General features: G+C 47.2%; 3 protein-coding genes across 3 annotated transcripts in view; all 3 read right to left on the bottom strand.

Annotated features, from left to right (window-relative positions):
* LOC311125321 (fibrillin-2-like) overlaps positions 1–15,339 on the bottom strand; it is a gene marked incomplete at its 5' end in the record, with an annotated part of 31,737 nt that extends 16,398 nt beyond the window's left edge. The window contains 15 exons of the mRNA XM_084199373.1: positions 2,891–3,016; positions 3,266–3,472; positions 3,658–3,783; positions 4,186–4,317; positions 5,373–5,495; positions 5,699–5,818; positions 5,937–6,062; positions 6,254–6,316; positions 6,503–6,655; positions 8,127–8,252; positions 9,376–9,495; positions 9,809–9,934; positions 10,086–10,202; positions 10,532–10,657; positions 15,321–15,339. Of these exons, the coding sequence (XP_084055499.1) occupies positions 2,891–3,016; positions 3,266–3,472; positions 3,658–3,783; positions 4,186–4,317; positions 5,373–5,495; positions 5,699–5,818; positions 5,937–6,062; positions 6,254–6,316; positions 6,503–6,655; positions 8,127–8,252; positions 9,376–9,495; positions 9,809–9,934; positions 10,086–10,202; positions 10,532–10,657; positions 15,321–15,339 (1,810 nt within the window). The remainder of the gene's footprint in view (positions 1–2,890; positions 3,017–3,265; positions 3,473–3,657; positions 3,784–4,185; positions 4,318–5,372; positions 5,496–5,698; positions 5,819–5,936; positions 6,063–6,253; positions 6,317–6,502; positions 6,656–8,126; positions 8,253–9,375; positions 9,496–9,808; positions 9,935–10,085; positions 10,203–10,531; positions 10,658–15,320) is intronic.
* A 147-nt stretch (positions 15,340–15,486) lies between these two features.
* LOC311125322 (fibrillin-1-like) lies at positions 15,487–16,519 on the bottom strand (the record flags this gene model as incomplete). Its single annotated transcript, XM_084199374.1, has 4 exons — positions 15,487–15,599; positions 16,125–16,250; positions 16,448–16,483; positions 16,516–16,519. The coding sequence occupies 4 exons, from the start codon at positions 16,517–16,519 to the stop codon at positions 15,487–15,489; spliced, it is 279 nt and encodes a 92-aa protein (XP_084055500.1).
* A 121-nt stretch (positions 16,520–16,640) lies between these two features.
* Positions 16,641–17,310, bottom strand: LOC311125323 (fibrillin-1-like; the record flags this gene model as incomplete). Its single annotated transcript, XM_084199375.1, has 2 exons — positions 16,641–16,777; positions 17,184–17,310. Coding segments are annotated over 2 exons (264 nt in total), but the record flags the coding sequence as incomplete, so codon positions are not given.
* Positions 17,311–18,492: the final 1,182 nt, after the last annotated feature.

The following is an 18,492-nucleotide window of genomic DNA, read 5'->3' on the forward strand; positions in this document are numbered from 1 at the left end:
CCAGCCACGTTTCATCTTCAATGCCCTTGCTGATGGAAGGAGGTTTTCACTCAAAATCTCACGATACATGGCCCCATTCATTCTTTCCTTTACACGGATCAGTCGTCCTGGTCCCTTTGCAGAAAAACAGCCCCAAAGTATGATGTTTCCACCCCCATGCTTCACAGTAGGTATGGTGTTCTTTGGATGCAACTCAGCATTCTTTGTCCTCCAAACACGACGAGTTGAGTTTTTACCAAAAAGTTCTATTTTGGTTTCATCTGACCATATGATATTCTCCCAATCCTCTCCTGGATCATTCAAATGCACTCTAGCAAACTTCAGACGGGCCTGGACATGTACTGGCTTAAGCAGGGGGACACGTCTGGCACTGCAGGATTTGAGTCCCTGGCGGCGTAGTGTGTTACTGATGGTAGGCTTTGTTACTTTGGTCCCAGCTCTCTGCAGGTCATTCACTAGGTCCCCCTGTGTGGTTCTGGGATTTCTGCTCACCGTTCTTGTGATCATTTTGACCCCACGGGGTGAGATCTTGCGTGGAGCCCCAGATCGAGGGAGATTATCAGTGGTCTTGTATGTCTTCCATTTCCTAATAATTGCTCCCACAGTTGATTTCTTCAAACCAAGCTGCTTACCTATTGCAGATTCAGTCTTCCCAGCCTGGTGCAGGTCTACAATTTTATTTCTGGTGTCCTTTGACAGCTCTTTGGTCTTGGCCATAGTGGAGTTTGGAGTGTGACTGTTTGAGGTTGTGGACAGGTGTCTTTTATACTGATAACAAGTTCAAACAGGTGCCATTAATACAGGTAACGAGTGGAGGACAGAGGAGCCTCTTAAAGAAGAAGTTACAGGTCTGTGAGAGCCAGAAATCTTGCTTGTTTGTAGGTGACCAAATACTTATTTTCCACCATAATTTGCAAATAAATTCATTAAAAATCCTACATTGTGATTTTCTGGATTTTTTTTCCTCAATTTGTCTGTCATAGTTGACGTGTACCTATGATGAAAATTACAGGCCTCTCTCATCTTTTTAAGTGGGAGAACTTGCACAATTGGTGGCTGACTAAATACATTTTTTCCCCACTGTACATCTAGAGGAGAGAGAGAGGAGAGAGAGGAGAGAGAGAAGTTACACTCATCTACATCTAGAGGAGAGAGAGGAGAGGAGAGAGAGAAGTTACACTCATCTACATCTAGAGATGAGAGAGGAGAGGAGAGAGAGAAGTTACACTCATCTACATCTAGAGGAGAGGAGAGGAGAGAGAGAAGTTACACTCATCTACATCTAGAGAGGAGAGAGGAGAGGAGAGAGAGAAGTTACACTCATCTACATCTAGAGGAGAGGAGAGGAGAGGAGAGAGAGAAGTTACACTCATCTACATCTAGAGAGGAGAGAGAGGAGAGGAGAGGAGAGAGAGAAGTTACACTAATCTACATCTAGAGGAGAGGAGAGGAGAGGAGAGAGAGAAGTTACACTCATCTACATCTAGAGAGGAGAGAGAGGAGAGGAGAGGAGAGAGAGAAGTTACACTCATCTACATCTAGAGAGAAGAGAGAGGAGAGGAGAGGAGAGAGAGAAGTTACACTCATCTACATCTAGAGAGGAGAGAGAGAGGAGAGGAGAGAGATAAGTTACACTCATTTTCATCTAGAGGAGAGAGAGAGAGGAGAGGAGAGGAGAGAAGTTACACTCATCTACATCTAGAGAGGAGAGAGAGGAGAGGAGAGGAGAGAGAGAAGTTACACTAATCTACATCTAGAGGAGAGGAGAGGAGAGGAGAGAGAGAAGTTACACTCATCTACATCTAGAGAGGAGAGAGAGGGGAGAGGAGCGAGAAAAGTTACACTCATCTACATCTAGAGAGGAGAGAGGAGAGGAGAGGAGAGAGAGAAGTTACACTCATCTACATCTAGAGAGGAGAGAGAGAGGAGAGGAGAGGAGAGAAGTTACACTCATCTACAGCTAGAGAGGAAGAGAGAGAGGAGAGGAGAGAGAGAAGTTACACTCATCTACATCTAGAGAGGAGAGAGGAGAGGAGAGGAGAGAGAGAAGTTACACTCATCTACATCTAGAGAGGAGAGAGAGAGGAGAGGAGAGAGATAAGTTACACTCATTTTCATCTAGAGGAGAGAGAGAGAGGAGAGGAGAGGAGAGAAGTTACACTCATCTACAGCTAGAGAGGAAGAGAGAGAGGAGAGGAGAGAGAGAAGTTACACTCATCTACATCTAGAGATGAGAGAGAGAGGAGAGAGAGGAGAGGAGAGAGAGAAGTTACACTCATTTACATCTAGAGAGGAGAGAGAGGAGAGAGAGGAGAGGAGAGAGAGAAGTTACACTCATTTACATCTAGAGAGGAGAGAGAGGAGAGGAGAGAGAGAAGTTACACTCCTCTACATCTAGAGAGGAGAGAGAGAGAGGAGAGGAGAGAGAGAAGTTATACTCATCTACATCTAGAGGAGAGAGAGAGAGGAGAGGAGAGGAGAGGAGAGAGAGAAGTTACACTCATTTACATCTAGAGAGGAGAGAGGAGAGGAGAGGAGAGGAGAGGAGAGAGAGAAGTTACACTCATCTACAGCTAGAGAGGAGAGAGGAGAGGAGAGGAGAGGAGAGGAGAGAGAGAAGTTATACTCATCTACATCTACAGAGGAGAGAGAGGAGAGGAGAGGAGAGGAGAGAGAGAAGTTATACTCATCTACATCTACAGAGGAGAGAGAGGAGAGGAGAGGAGAGGAGAGAGAGAAGTTACACTCATCTACAGCTAGAGAGCGAGGAGAAGGAGAGAGACACATTATACTTGGTAGAAGAGAGCCCTGGTCAAAAGTAGTGCACTAAATAGGAAATAGAGTGCCATTTGGGACTCAACCTTAGATAGTGGTAGTGTTGTTGTCTTACCCACACACAGGGTGCCAGTGATATCTGTGGTGTATCCAGTTTTACACACACAGCTGTAGGAGCCCAGGCTGTTGACACACTGTCCGTTCACACACAGGTTCCCCATCACACGACACTCATCTATGTCTGAGGGAGAGAGAGAGAGAAAGTCTTGTCAACTACAACATTATCATAATAAACACACATTCATCTGCATTTGCATGATAGAGTAGTCCCCAGGTAGATCCCAACCCTTCATACAGTGGAGGTGGTTTGGTGAGACCTGAAGACAATGTGAGGTCACAGAGCCATTGCCTCGGCTTTAGCTCAGTGGACTAGTGATTGTGTACCATCCACGGTGTAGGGTTGTGTATAGATATGAGTGTATATTTCTACCTTTGCCGTCTGTTGTGTATCCGGGCCCCAGTGGACACATCTTTTTGTACTGTGTGGTCCCAGGTAGAGGACACAGCTCACAGTTAGAGCCCCAGCCTCGTCCTCCATCACAGCAACACTCAGACTTAGTCACACTGTTCCTGCTACTGGACTGCATCTGGCACAATGTAGTCAACACCTCCGTGAAACACAGGCCCTGGCGGTTATCTAGATGAGAGGGGGAGAGAGGGGGGGTGGGGGGGGACGGAGAGTGAGTGAGTGAGTGAGAGAGAGAGAGAGAAGAGAGAGAGAGAGAGAGAGAGAGAGAGAGAGAGAGAGAGAGAGAGAGAGAGAGAGAGAGAGAGAGAGAGAGAGAGAGAGAGAGAGAGATGTAGAGAGAGGGGTGTATTTACCTATACATTCAGTCTGTGTAGGGTTGGCGCTGAAGCCTTGGTCACACCTGCAGCGATAGCTTCCAACCGTGTTCTCACAACGACCGTTCTCACAGATACCTGGCTTAGCAGAGCACTCATTCAGATCTACACATGCGCGCGCGCACCCACGCATTCAAACACACAAACGATGAAGATACAATGATTAAATACAGAACAGATTTGCAGTGTAGTCTGCATAACAATATATCAGCTATTGTAAGATTACGTTAATGTCAGTTTATTGCATTAGTTGGACCAATAACCATGATGTGTGATGGCTATAATCTCAACGGAATCCTACATGAAATATGGATCCATTATCACATGTATTGTATGCTACTAGATGATTTGAACATCTGGAATATTCTGTGTGTGTGTACATTGTATGGGATTATACTCATCTTTGGTGTCTTGGCAAGTTTGGTGTATATGTGGAATGAATACCCCATAACATAGAATAGCCATGAATTGTTGATGAAACCAGAATTGTGTGTGTGTGTGTCTTACCTATACAGCCCTCTCCGTTAGGGGCGCGTGTGTAACCAGGGTTACAGATACACATGTAGGTTCCAATGAGGTTCTTACAGCGCATCCCTCTGCTCTCACAGTCATCCAGCCCATCCTCACACTCATTCTGGTCTGCAGGAGAGAGGAGAGAACACACCGTGAGCGTGTGTACAATAATGTGTGTGTTTGTGTGTGTCTGTGTGTGTCTGTGTGTGTGAGCTTGTGTGAATTTGTGCACGTGTGCGTGTCTAAGCTTGTGTGTGTGTGCGTGTGTGCATGTGTGTATGTGTGTGACAAAGTGCTTTCCTGGGTAACAGAGGATGTGTGTATCCAGCCTTCCCCAGAGTATATATAGAGGTCTGTTTAGAATAGTAATGTAAATACCAGCCTATAGTCCAGACACTGACATCTTCCTCCTGTCTCCTGTCTGTCTCTGACTCAACACTAGTCCCTTCTCCTCCCCCAATAAAACCCTTGTAATGCTCTCTCCCTCTCCCACCAGAGTGTTTATAAAGTCTTATTGAGATAGATAGAGTTGAAGCAAGGGTGAGGTGGAGACTCCAAGCCTTATGTAAGATGGTAGATAGCTAAAGCCTCATACAGTGACATCACCGGGGATTAGAAGTAACTGTCACCTCTGAATCCTAAAAGCTGGACATTTCTGGTTTAGCTGTACTGTACTGATGATAGACTTTGGAATGTAGAATGTTTCTCTACATTCCCTATAGTCCCTGCTGTACCTACAGTCCCTACAGTCCATTCATTATCTATAGCAGATTCCAGTCCCTGCCATACCTACAGGCCTATAGTAAGATATCTATAGCAGATTCTAGTCCCTACAGGCACTATAGTAAGACATCTACAGCAGATTCCAGTCCCTACAGGCCCTATAGTAAGACATCTACAGCAGATTCCAGTCCCTACAGGCCCTATAGTAAGACATATACAGCAGATTCCAGTCCCTACAGGCCCTATAGTAAGATATATATAGCAGATTCCAGTCCCTACAGGCCCTATAGTAAGACATCTACAGCAGATTCCAGTCCCTACAGGCCCTATAGTAAGACATCTACAGCAGATTCCAGTCCCTACAGGCCCTATAGTAAGACATCTACAGCAGATTCCAGTCCCTACAGGCCCTATAGTAAGATATCTACAGCAGATTCCAGTCCCTACAGTAGCCTTACCTTTGCACATTCTCTTGTCCTCTCGCAGCACGTAGCCCGTCGGACATTTACACTCATAGGAACCAATCACGTTCACGCAGCGGAACGCACACAGCAAAGGATTCTGTGAACACTCGTTCACATCTGGAGACGAGAGAGAGAGAGAGAGAGAGTGGGGTAGAGAGTGAAATAGAGAGGGAGAGAGAGAGGGGGGAGGTGGGGAGTGAGGGAGAAGATAAGAGAACGGTCAGGTTGTGGGGACGGAACAGAAATGTATAATATAGTGTGCTAGTATGCTACATAGGGTTCTTCCTAGTATGCTAGAAAGTGTGTCAGAATGAGCATACCTTCACAAGACATCATGGGTCCGGGTTCGAAGCCTTCATCACATGCACACTCAAACGCTCCAATCACGTTAGTGCACGTTCCGTTTCCACATGGGTTCCCCAGGTCACACTCATTAGTATCTATAGAACACAAATACAATATGTTTCACAATTACTCCATTCCTGGTAGTGTAATGTGTGTGTGTGTGTCTGTATGCGTGTGTGTGTGTGTGTATTTGTGTATAAGGTTAACACCTACCTTCACAGTTGATCCCTGAGGTGTCGAGTCGGAAGCCAAATGGACACTCACATCGGAACGACCCGTCCGTGTTGATACACTGACCGTTATTGCAGATGTTGGGGTTGGTGGTGCACTCATCAATGTCTGGAATATCACACACACACACACACACACACACACACACACACACACACACAATCAGCAAACCATCTCAACCACATCTTGACCAGATTTAGTGTTATTTCTCAGAAGAGACCTGGCCAACATAGCTGCACACTAGTTACAAGACACATAGAGTGATGACAGGACGTATTGCCCATATAAGGTCAACGTACCTATGGGCTGGTCATCAGGGCCAAACACCTGTCCAACCGCATGGCAGAGAGACATAAACGCCTCTGGAACACAAACACACACAATGTAAACATAAACAAACACCTGGCTCTGGTCACCTGCAGACAATACCAATAGCCATAGTATAATGATTGAATAAATTCATGATTTATGCATTGATTGATTTATATTAAGTGAGTCAGTAATATAGTGGCTTAGGCTTTTGAGGACCTAGTAGTGTGTGTACCTACCCTCATTCTTGCCGGGGCAGATCTCACAGGGGTCTCCCCAGCCCTGACCAGGCATGGCACTACAGCAACAGTCCGCTTTAGTGGTGTTCAGAGGCTTAGGGGCCATGCAGCGACGACTCTCAAACTTAGTATAACAGTAGTTCACACGGACATCTAGAGGGAGGGGGGGGGAGAGATGGAGAAGGAGGGGGAGGGAGAGAGAGGGAGGGAGAGGGGAGAAAGAGAGAAAAATAGTGGGAGGAGAGGGGGAGAGAGAGAGAGAGAAAGAGAGCGAGCGAGAGAGAGAAAGAGAGAGAGAGTGAAAGAAAGAAAGAAAGAAAGAAAGAAAGTAAGAAAGAAAGAAAGAAAGAAAGAAAGAAAGAAAGAAAGAAAGAAAGAAAGAAAGAAAGAAAGAAAGAAAGAAAGAAAGAAAGAAAGAGTGGGAGGAGAGAAAATAGAGAGATGTTATACGGTGCCTAGTGATAGTCAGTGCCAAGCAGCTGCCAGTCTCTCTGGTTGTATAGATCAGTCTGTTGGGCCTCAGCCTCTGTCTGTAACTAGAAACACATGGTGCCTCTCCCTGCTCTGTACTGTTAGTTTACATTTTAGTCATTTAGCAGACGCTCTTATGCAGAGCGACTTACAGGAGCAATTAGGGTTAAGTGTCTTGCGCAAGGGCACATTGACAGATTTTTCACCTAGTCGGTTCAGGATTCAAACCAACAACCTTTTGGTTACTGGCCCAACACTCTTAACCGCTAGGCTACCTGCCATCACCAGTACTGGCCTGCCGCAAACTCTACACAAAAAAGCTATCTGAACCCCATATATCACTCACACACACACACACACACACACACCTGGGTCAGACCCATAGATCAAACACACACACACCTGGCACTAGGAAAGACATGTCAAGGAGTGTCTCCTTACATTTCTCCATGAAACTGATTTGTCAGCTTTTCTGAAACAGAGAGATTTATGTGCCCTGATCCCCTTGCCCTGCTCACAGCTGTGTGTGTGTGTGTGTGTGTGTGTGTGTGTGTGTGTGTGTGTGTGTGTGTGTGTGTGTGTGTGTGTGTGTGTGTGTGTGTGTGTGTTGTGTGTGTGTGTGTGTGTGTGTGTGTGTGTGTGTGTGTGTGTGTGAGAGAAAGAGAGACAGAGAGAAAGACAGAGGGAATGAGGGACTGTGAAAATAAGTATTTTGGTTCCAGTGGAATTGAGAAGTAGATAATTGAGTGTGTTGTTGGAGAGATGTCTGAGAACAATCTATTACTCTATTGTACTCCTCTAATCCTCCCCTAGTCCTTGCGCATCATTGGACATGATGCGCGAAAAATGCTAATATTGTTACCATGACTTCAATGGGATTTGTGCCACAAATGCTAAAACAGTAGCGTTTGGGAAAAGTGCCAGGGAAACTCAACCAAAGCATGGATTGCTGTCATACCTTGTCCATTGACTGCTTACAGGGTAAGGAAACTAACGTCATTTTGTAATTTGGGTGAACTATTCCTTTAAGCCCTTATGGACTGGGTGTGTTTCTGTATGTTTTACCTGTCAGTTTGTTATTTTAGGACAATGGTTTTGAGTTCAGAAGTAAACTCAGCCCCAACCAACACAAACACATACACACACAACTCACCCACGCATCTGCGTCCTGAGGAGGACAGCTGAAAGCCGGCGGGACACACACATGTGAAGCTGCCTTCAGTGTTGGAGCAGGTCCCAAACAGACAGATGTCTGGGGTCTGAGAACACTCATCAATATCTAGAACACAGAGATATAACACTCATCAATATCTAGAACACAGATAGAACACTCATCAATATCTAGAACACAGAGATAGAACACTCATCAATATCTAGAACACAGAGATAGAACACTCATCAACATCTAGAACATGGAGATAGAACACACAGATCAATAACTGTAATAATCAATCAGAATAGTGAGTTGAGCTCTAGTCTAATGTATGTTTCTACTGAGACCATTAGTCTAAAATGGCCTCTACAGCACACTCCTCTTACCAACTGGTCCTGTTACTAACTAAACACAATACCAGTGACTTCTAGGTACTACAGAGCATGGAGTGGAATAGAAAGAGCTCTGTACATGACTGTATCTCTTCAATAATTTCACTTTATAAACATATAGAGTGGCTCGAGTTGGCTCGTCTCTCTCTCTCTGTGTGTGTGTGTGTGTGTGTGTATGTGTGTGTGTGTGTGTGTGTGTGTGTGTGTGTGCGCGTGTATGTTTAGGGTTGCAAAGGGAGGGTATATTACTGGAAACGTTCAATGTTTACCAATAAACTACCAGAATTTGTCCATCTTTCAAGGATGTTATGTAATCTATCACAATACATCTAGTGGCCATTTTGGGTACTTCAGGTGTCTGTAATTATCTCTGGCCCTCTGTGTGGCCTTATCACATGTAAAATATATGAAATAATTAAATAAGATGATTTAAAAAGAAAAAATAGAATGAAAAAGCTGTAAAACATTATACTAAATATAAACCATCAACTTAGTGAATACCATTAGTGTTTAACATGACATTTTCATTTTTTTGACACACTTTTCTTTATTTTACTATGCCAATATGTATCTGTTCTCAATGTTTTGGCGTCAATAGTTGGACGAGTTGCAGAGGTAACTGCCATTGTTGATTAGATGCTTTTTTCATGAATTAGGCTATTTTCTCTTGAACCATATGGTCTATCTACTAGAAACGCATGGACAATATGGACACAGATATACAAAATTTATACTATATATGAATACATTTTTCTAAAGTTATTCAAGTATAAATTACCAGAGTTACGATAGATTGCCATAGAGTTTTTGTTAACTTTGGTGAATTACCGGTAGCTTTACAACCCTATGTATGTTACCTTCACAGGTCTCGTCCTGTATGTAGTAGCCAAGTGGGCAGATACACCTGTAGGAGCCGTCCAGATTCTGACAGGTGCCTGGACCACAAGTCCCAGGGTTCACTGCACACTCATTGATGTCTGGGAGACAGAACACACACCACATTACACACACTCAAACTCTTTAGAAATGAAACAAAGTTGAAATACTACATATAATGTTGCTATGAGAGGAGAGAGAGACTGAGAAGAGGAGTGAGAGAGTGATGAAAGAATTAAGATAATAACGTAAAGGAAAAGGAGACGGTTGAGAAAACAGATAAGAGGAGAGAGAAAGGGATGAAAAAGGTGTGAGAGGAGTGTGAGGGGAGAGAGTAATGACAGGATGTATGGAGTGATCAGAAGGGAGGAGAGAGATGGAGATAAGGAGAGAGATAATGTGACAGCTCCTCACCAACACAAATTCTTCCGTCGGCGCTGAGTTCGTAGCCGTCGCGACACACACACACGAAGGAGCCCAGGGTGTTAATACAGTTCCCGTTCCTACACAGCCCTCTTTGGCTCGAACACTCATCAGTATCTGGTAACACAGGCGGAAAGATACAAAATGTAACACACACATTACAAACAATGCCTAGGCTTTAGCTCAGTGGGCTAACACAGTCCTGTGGGGTGCAGAAGACCTGGGTTCAAAACAAAGGTAGTCAACACACACACACACACCTACCTACCTATGCAGTCATTGTTGTGTGAGAGCTGAAAGCCAGGGTAACACAGGCAGTTATAGGATCCCACTGTGTTCTTACAGGTGCCGTTCCCACACGGCTGTCTCTCACACTCATCCACATCTACAACAAGACGAGAACATCATTACAACATCACTACAACATTATCACAACCTACTGGCAACCACTCTCTCACCAGGTCCAGTGACTACAATGACTACTAGACGGAGTACTTATTACAATAATTACTACATCAAACTATCCACTAGTGGAGGTCAATTAGTTATTATTGAACTGCATGTTGCTTTGGAGAGAGGAGTGAGATCATATGTGAAAAAGAGCCCTTGTGATAGGTTGATTCAGCTCGATGGACCATGAAAAATAACTACAGCACTATTCACTAATATCACTGATGGAAGATTGGTGGTTGTTGTTGTTGTTGTTGTACTCACCGATACACATGGCCAGGTCTGATGTAGCCTTGAAACCATTGGGGCAGATACAGCGATAGCTTCCCAACGTATCAATACACTGGCCTGGACTACACACTCCTGGGTTCTCCACACACTCATTACGATCTGTAGAGAGAGAGAGAGAAAAAAAGAGAGGGTCAGGAGATGTGGAACGCACACACACACACACACACACACACACACACACACACACACACACACACTGCAACGCAGCAGTAACTGTATTTCACTGCAGCATTGGCAGACTACAGGACTAACCCCCACAGTGAGACTGGGACAGGGTCAGTTAAGGACAGGGGATCATTAAGGCCACTCAATGTAACTGTGGTCTACAGTGTACACTCTGTTACTGTAGTAACTGTGGTCTACAGTGTACACTCTGTTACTGTAGTTACTGTGGTCTACAGTGTACACTCTGTTACTGTAGTTACTGTGGTCTACAGTGTACACTCTGTTACTGTAGTTACTGTAGTCTATAGTGTACACTCTGTTACTGTAGTTACTGTGGTCTACAGTGTACTCTGTTACTGTAGTTACTGTGGTCTACAGTGTACACTATGTTACTGTAGTAACTGTGGTCAACAGTGTACACTCTGTTACTGTAGTTACTGTGGTATATAGTGTACACTCTGTTACTGTAGTTACTGTGGTCTACAGTGTACACTCTGTTACTGTAGTTACTGTGGTCTACAGTGTACACTGTTACTGTAGTTACTGTGGTCTATAGTGTACACTCTGTTACTGTAGTTACTGTGGTCTACAGTGTACACTGTTACTGTAGTTACTGTGGTCTATAGTGTACACTCTGTTACTGTAGTTACTGTGGTCTACAGTGTACACTCTGTTACTGTAGTTACTGTGGTCTACATTGTACACTCTGTTACTGTAGTTACTGTGGTCTACAGTGTACACTCTGTTACTGTAGTTACTGTGGTCTACAGTGTACACTCTGTTACTGTAGTTACTGTGGTCTACAGTGTACACTCTGTTACTGTAGTAACTGTGGTCTACAGTGTACACTGTTACTGTAGTTACTGTGGTCTACAGTGTACACTCTGTTACTGTAGTTACTGTGGTCTACAGTGTACACTCTGTTACTGTAGTTACTGTGGTCTATAGTGTACACTCTGTTACTGTAGTTACTGTGGTCTACAGTGTACACTTTGTTACTGTAGTTACTGTGGTCTACAGTGTACACTGTTACTGTAGTTACTGTGGTCTACAGTGTACACTGTTACTGTAGTTACTGTGGTCTACAGTGTACACTGTTACTGTAGTTACTGTAGTCTACGTAAAGGATCCAACCCAGTCAGGTTTCAACTGAGACTGCTCTTCTCTGTGTCACGGAGGCTCTCCGCACTGCTAATGCTAACTCTCTCTCCTCTGCTCTTGTCCTTCTAGACCTGTCTGCTGCCTTTGATACTGTGAACCATCAGATCCTCCTCTCCACCCTCTCCGAGTTGGGCATCTCCGGCGCGGCTCACTCTTGGATTGCGTCCTACCTGACCGGTCGCTCCTACCAAGTGGCGTGGCGAGAATCTGTCTCCGCACCACGTGCTCTCACCACTGGTGTCCCCCAGGGCTCAGTTCTAGGCCCTCTCCTATTCTCGCTATACACCAAGTCACTTGGCTCTGTCATATCCTCACATGGCCTCTCCTATCATTGCTACGCAGATGACACACAACTAATCTTCTCCTTTCCTCCTTCTGATAACCAGGTGGCGAATCGCATCTCTGCATGTCTGGCAGACATATAAGTGTGGATGACGGATCACCACCTCAAGCTGAACCTCGGCAAGACGGAGCTGCTCTTCCTCCCGGGGAAGGACTGCCCGTTCCATGATCTCGCCATCACGGTTGACAACTCCGTTGTGTCCTCCTCCCAGAGTGCGAAGAGCCTTTGCGTGACCCTGGACAACACCCTGTCGTTCTCCGCTAACATCAAGGCGGTGACCCGATCCTGTAGGTTCATGCTCTACAACATTCGGCGAGTACGACCCTGCCTTACACAGGAAGCGGCACAGGTCCTAATCCAGGCACTTGTCATCTCCCGTCTGGATTACTGCAACTCGCTGTTGGCTGGGCTCCCTTCCTGTGCCATTAAAACCCTACGACTCATCCAGAATGTCGCAGCCCGTCTGGTGTTCAACCTTCCCAAGTTCTCTCACGTCACCCCACTCCTCCGCACAATCTACTGGCTTCCAGTTGAAGCTTGTATCTGCTACAAGACCATGGTGCTTGCCTACGGAGCTGTGAGGGGAACGGCACCTCCGTACCTTCAGTCTCTGATCAGTCCCTACACCCAAACGAGGGCATTGCGTTCATCCACCTCTGGCCTGCTGGCCCCCCTACCTCTGCGGAAGCACAGTTCCCGCTCAGCCCAGTCAAAACTGTTCGCTGCTCTGGCACCCCAATGGTGGAACAAGCTCCCTCACGACGCCAGGACAGCGGAGTCACTCACCACCTTCCGGAGACACTTGAAACCCCACCTCTTTAAGGAATACCTGGGATAGGATAAAGTAATCCTTCTACCCCCCCTTACCCCACCTCAAATAAAAAAAAATATATATATATTGTAAAGTGGTTATCCCACTGGCTATAAGGTGAATGCACCAATTTGTAAGTCGCTCTGGATAAGAGCGTCTGCTAAATGACGTAAATGTAAATGTCTACAGTGTACACTCTGTTACTGTAGTTACTGTGGTCTACAGTGTACACTCTGTTACTGTAGTTACTGTGGTCTACAGTGTACACTCTGTTACTGTAGTTACTGTGGTCTACAGTGTACACTGTTACTGTAGTAACTGTGGTCTACAGTGTACACTGTTACTGTAGTTACTGTAGTCTACAGTGTACACTCTGTTACTGTAGTTACTGTGGTCTACAGTGTACACTCTGTTACTGTAGTTACTGTGGTCTACAGTGTACACTCTGTTACTGTAGTAACTGTGGTCTACACCTCCATTGTGTTTCTATACACATAAAAGCAGGAAGAACAACAGGATGCTGCTATTGAAAAGGATTGGTCCATATTACAGGCCGGTGTACATTCCTTTCTCACATAGCTACTCTGAGGGGTGTGTGCTGCTTTCTAGGCTTTGCTCTCATCATAATCTAGGGTGTTTTGCAGGGAGCTCCTCTAGGAGGGGTAAGATATGCAGCACAGCCCCATGGTCCCTGACACATGCCTCACATACTCACACTCTCATTTCACTCTCACTAACTAACGACTAACCAGGACAGCATGTCTAACACATTCCTCTACACAGTCTTCTATTCTTCTATCCCTCTACCCCCTCCCTGGTCTCCTGCTGCCTCTACCGCCTCCCTGGTCTCCTGCTGCCTCTACCCCCTCCCTGGTCTCCTGCTGCCTCTACCCCCTCCCTGGTCTCCTGCTGCCTCTACCCCCTCCTTGGTCTCCTGCTGCCTCTACCCCCTCCCTGGTCTCCTGCTGCCTCTACCCCCTCCCTGGTCTCCTGCTGCCTCTACCCCCTCCCTGGTCTCCTGCTGCCTCTACCCCCTCCCTGGTCTCCTGCTGCCTCTACCCCCTCCCTGGTCTCCTGCTGCCTCTACCCCCTCCCTGGTCTCCTGCTGCCTCTACCCCCTCCCTGGTCTCCTGCTGCCTCTACCCCCTCCCTGGTCTCCTGCTGCCTCTACCCCCTCCCTGGTCTCCTGCTGCCTCTACCCCCTCCCTGGTCTCCTGCTGCCTCTACCCTCTCCCTGGTCTCCTGCTGCCTCTACCCCCTCCCTGGTCTCCTGCTGCCTCTACCCCCTCCCTGGTCTCCTGCTGCCTCTACCCCCTCCCTGGCTGCTGCCTCTACCCCCTCCCTGGTCTCCTGCTGCCTCTACCCCCTCCCTGGTTTCCTGCTGCCTCTACCCCCTCCCTGGTCTCCTGCTGCCTCTACCCCCTCCCTAGTCTCCTGCTGCCTCTACCCCCTCCCTGGTTTCCTGCTGACTCTACCCCCTCCCTGGTCTCCTGCTGCCTCTACCCCCTCACTGGTCTCCTGCTGCCTCTACCCCCTCCCTGGAGTCCTGCTGCCTCTACCCCCTCCCTGGTCTCCTGCTGCCTCTACCCCCTCCCTGGTCTCCTGCTGCCTCTACACCCTCCCTGGTCTCCTGCTGCCTCTACACCCCTCCCTGGTCTCCTGCTGCCTCTCCGTCTGTTGGTCTGTCTGTCTTTCTCTATGGTGCCAGTCTGTTTGTGATTTAGACTAGAACTCCTTTGTCTTTGTCATGTCATCGAACAAAAATGTTTGGTATGACAAAATCATTGTATTTGGCATGGCAACGACAGAAACAGACTGACACCAGGAATATGGGATCTATTTAGTAAACATTCATTTTTCTTCTCCCTTTCTTCTCCTCCCTGACACTCACCCCATCCTCCCCATCCTCCCCCATCCTCCCCCATCCTCTCCCATCCTCTCCCCATCCTCACCCATCCTCACCCATCCTCACCCATCCTCACCCATCCTCCCCATCCTCACCCATCCTCCCCATTCTCCCCATCCTCCCCATCCTTACCCATCCTCCCCCATCCTCTCCCATCCTCATCCCATCTTCACCCATCCTCCCCATCCTCCCCCATCCTCCCCCATCCTCACCCATCCTCCCCCATCCTTACCCAGACACTATTCTCTCCCCCATCCTCACCCAGACACTATCCTCTCCCCCATCCTTACCCAGACACTATCCTCTCCCCCATCCTTACCAGACACTATCCTCTCCCCCATCCTTACCCAGACACTATCCTCTCCCCCATCCTCACCCAGACACTGTCCTCTCATCCACCCTCACCATCCTCCCCTGTCCCCCCCTACCCTTACCTTTCTACTCCATATTTTAGTGATTGAAGTCTTAACCAGGCATTGTCTTCTCATCACACATCCTCACCCCTCCCTCCTCCATCCTCCCCCATCCTTACCCAGACACTGTCAGTGGGGGTTGAAGCGGTATCCAGGTTTACATTCACAGCGGTAACTACCAGGCATGTTGAGACAGCCTGCATTCTGCTGGCACACTGGCCCATTCTGACACTCATCAATGTCTAAGAGGGAGGGAGAGGGAAGGGGGAGAGGGAGAGAGAGAAGAGAGAGAGAGAGAGAGAGAGAGAGAGAGAGAGAGAGAGAGAGAGAGAGAGAGAGAGAGAGAGAGAGAGAGAGAGAGAGAGAGAGAGAGAGAGAGAGAGAGGAGATGAGAGAGAGAGAGAGAGAGAGAGAGAGAGAGAGAGAGAAAATACAACAATTTATGATTTACTCATAGATATTTCACTAAAGCAAATAGACCCTAAGATCTGTCATACATGTGCAACTGTATAAAACCCAATCCGGCTTGGAGGTCCATGAAAAGGTGACATGATCTCAGAGGGTTTTATACAGCAACACCATGCAGTCAAAGAAATACAAAAAGATATAAGGCTGCCATTTCAATCCACTCTTTTAAAGGTAATTTACGCTTGAGCCAACATGCCCAGTGTTTACTGTGAATGCGCCTCAGATTGAATCCCAGCCAAAGACTATAAGAGTAGCAGTTCTATGAGCACACAGCATGAAGCCAAGGGGGCGGGCCTTACCTTCACAGATAAGCAGCTTGTCATTGTACAGGAAGCCCATTGGACACTCACACCTGAAGCTGCCAATCATGTTGATACACACGCCGTTCTCACACACACCTGGGATTTCCCTGCACTCATCGATGTCTGGAACACACACATGTACGCAGGCAGACACACACAAACACACACACACACACAAACACACACACACACACAAACACACACACACAAACACAAACAGATACACAGAATAACTTTTTAAATGTTTTTATTAGTCCTGTGAAGCTGTATACTGGATTTGATTACAATAGTGTCCTTCCACTGGTAGTGGTGTAACTTACCGATGACCTGTCCTGTGTAGATATCAATGTAGTATCCTGTCTCTCACTTCCCACACAGAATGGCAAACTCATCTAGGGACAGACAGATGGCAGATTTGAGTGTGTGTGTGTGTGTGTGCTCAGTGCATTCTGCGTGTAGTGTACATATGTCTCTGTGTTTGTGTACTCACTGGTGCTGGGTACAGGACACTGTTCACAGGGTCCTGTTCCAGGCCCGTCCGATGTTGTAGGAGCAGCAGCACATCTTCTTGGTCATGTTGAAGGTCAACTCTCCGTCACACGTCCCGTTGTCAGAGTAGAAGTTCCTGTAGCAGAAACTCTTCCTCATGTCTACGGGTGGGAAGGGACAAACAACCATTAGTCACACGGTGTTGTAGAAGGTGAGGTGCGACACTTCTCTCCATTATAAAAAATATAGTTTATTCTAGATCCATAGTTAAAAACATACTGTGACGTTTTGGTCAGAGACCTTCATCAGACATGGTGTTTGTGATGACATAATGTTGTAGAGGATGGATGTAACACATAACACGTCGGCATTGTAAAACCAATCTGTTCTGAATTTACCTGCCTGTATAGATAAAGGTTACATCCAGTAAATTAAATAACTACAAAAGATTCTAGCTGTTTCTATTGTAGTCAGAAAACAACAGTATTCAGACCCACCACACTCTGTATGTAGTTAAAGACATTATTGTTTAAGAGAGAGTAGTACAGTGTATTGTACTGTACCTACCCATACAGTTGTTTCCTCCATTGACCTGCATGTAGTCCACAGGGCAGATACAGGTGTAGTTTCCTATGGTGTTGTAACACTGGCCTGGTCCACAGATACCTGGACGCTCACACTCATTAACATCTACACAGAGAGAGAGACAGAAAGAGAGAGGCAACAGTCATGTTAAACACAGCTATATGGTGTTCTTTAAGGCGAGGTAGAGGTTAGTGGCCTTCTCTGGGAGTTAGAGGGCTGTGAGTGAGAACTGAGGTAGGGGTTGGTGGCCTTCTCTGGGAGTTAGAGGGCTGGTGAGTGAGAGCTGAGGTAGGGGTTGGTGGCCTTCTCTGGGAGTTAGAGGGCTGTGAGTGAGAGCTGAGGTAGCGGGTTGGTGGCCTTCTCTGGGAGTTAGAGGGCTGTGAGTGAGAGCTGAGGTAGGGGTTGGTGGCCTTCTCTGGGAGTTAGAGGGCTGTGAGTGAGAGCTGAGGTAGGGGTTGGTGGCCTTCTCTGGGAGTTAGAGGGCTGTGAGTGAGAGCTGAGGTAGGGGTTGGTGGCCTTCTCTGGGAGTTAGAGGGCTGTGAGTGAGAGCTGAGGTAGGGGTTGGTGGCCTTCTCTGGGAGTTAGAGCTGAGGTAGGGGTTGGTGGCCTTCTCTGGGAGTTAGAGGGCTGTGAGTGAGAGCTGAGGTAGGGGTTGGTGGCCTTCTCTGGGAGTGAGAGCTGAGGTAGGGGTTGGTGGCCTTCTCTGGGAGTTAGAGGGCTGTGAGTGAGAGCTGAGGTAGGGGTTGGTGGCCTTCTCTGGGAGTTAGAGGGCTGTGAGTGAGAGCTGAGGTAGGGGTTGGTGGCCTTCTCTGGGAGTTAGAGGGCTGTGAGTGAGAGCTGAGGTAGGGGTTGGTGGCCTTCTCTGGGAGTTAGAGGGCTGTGAGTGAGAGCTGAGGAAGGGGTTGGTGGCCTTCTCTGGGAGTTAGAGGGCTGTGAGTGAGAACTGAGGTAGGGGTTGGTGGCCTTCTCTGGGAGTTAGAGGGCTGTGAGTGAGAGCTGAGGTAGAGGTTAGTGGCCTTCTCTGGGAGTTAGAGGGCTGTGAGTGAGAGCTGAGGTAGGGGTTGGTGGCCTTCTCTGGGAGTTAGAGGGCTGTGAGTGAGAGCTGAGGTAGGGGTTGGTGGCCTTCTCTGGGAGTTAGAGGGCTGTGAGTGAGAGCTGAGGTAGGGGTTGGTGGCCTTTCTGGGAGTTAGAGGGCTGTGAGTGAGAGCTGAGGTAGGGGTTGGTGGCCTTCTCTGGGAGTTAGAGGGCTGTGAGTGAGAGCTGAGGTAGGGTTGGTGGCCTTCTCTGGGAG

Source organism: Coregonus lavaretus (genome assembly GCF_964263955.1).
Source record: "Coregonus lavaretus genome assembly, contig: HAP1_SCAFFOLD_3421, whole genome shotgun sequence".
In the NCBI taxonomy this organism is placed as follows: Eukaryota; Metazoa; Chordata; class Actinopteri; order Salmoniformes; family Salmonidae; genus Coregonus; species Coregonus lavaretus.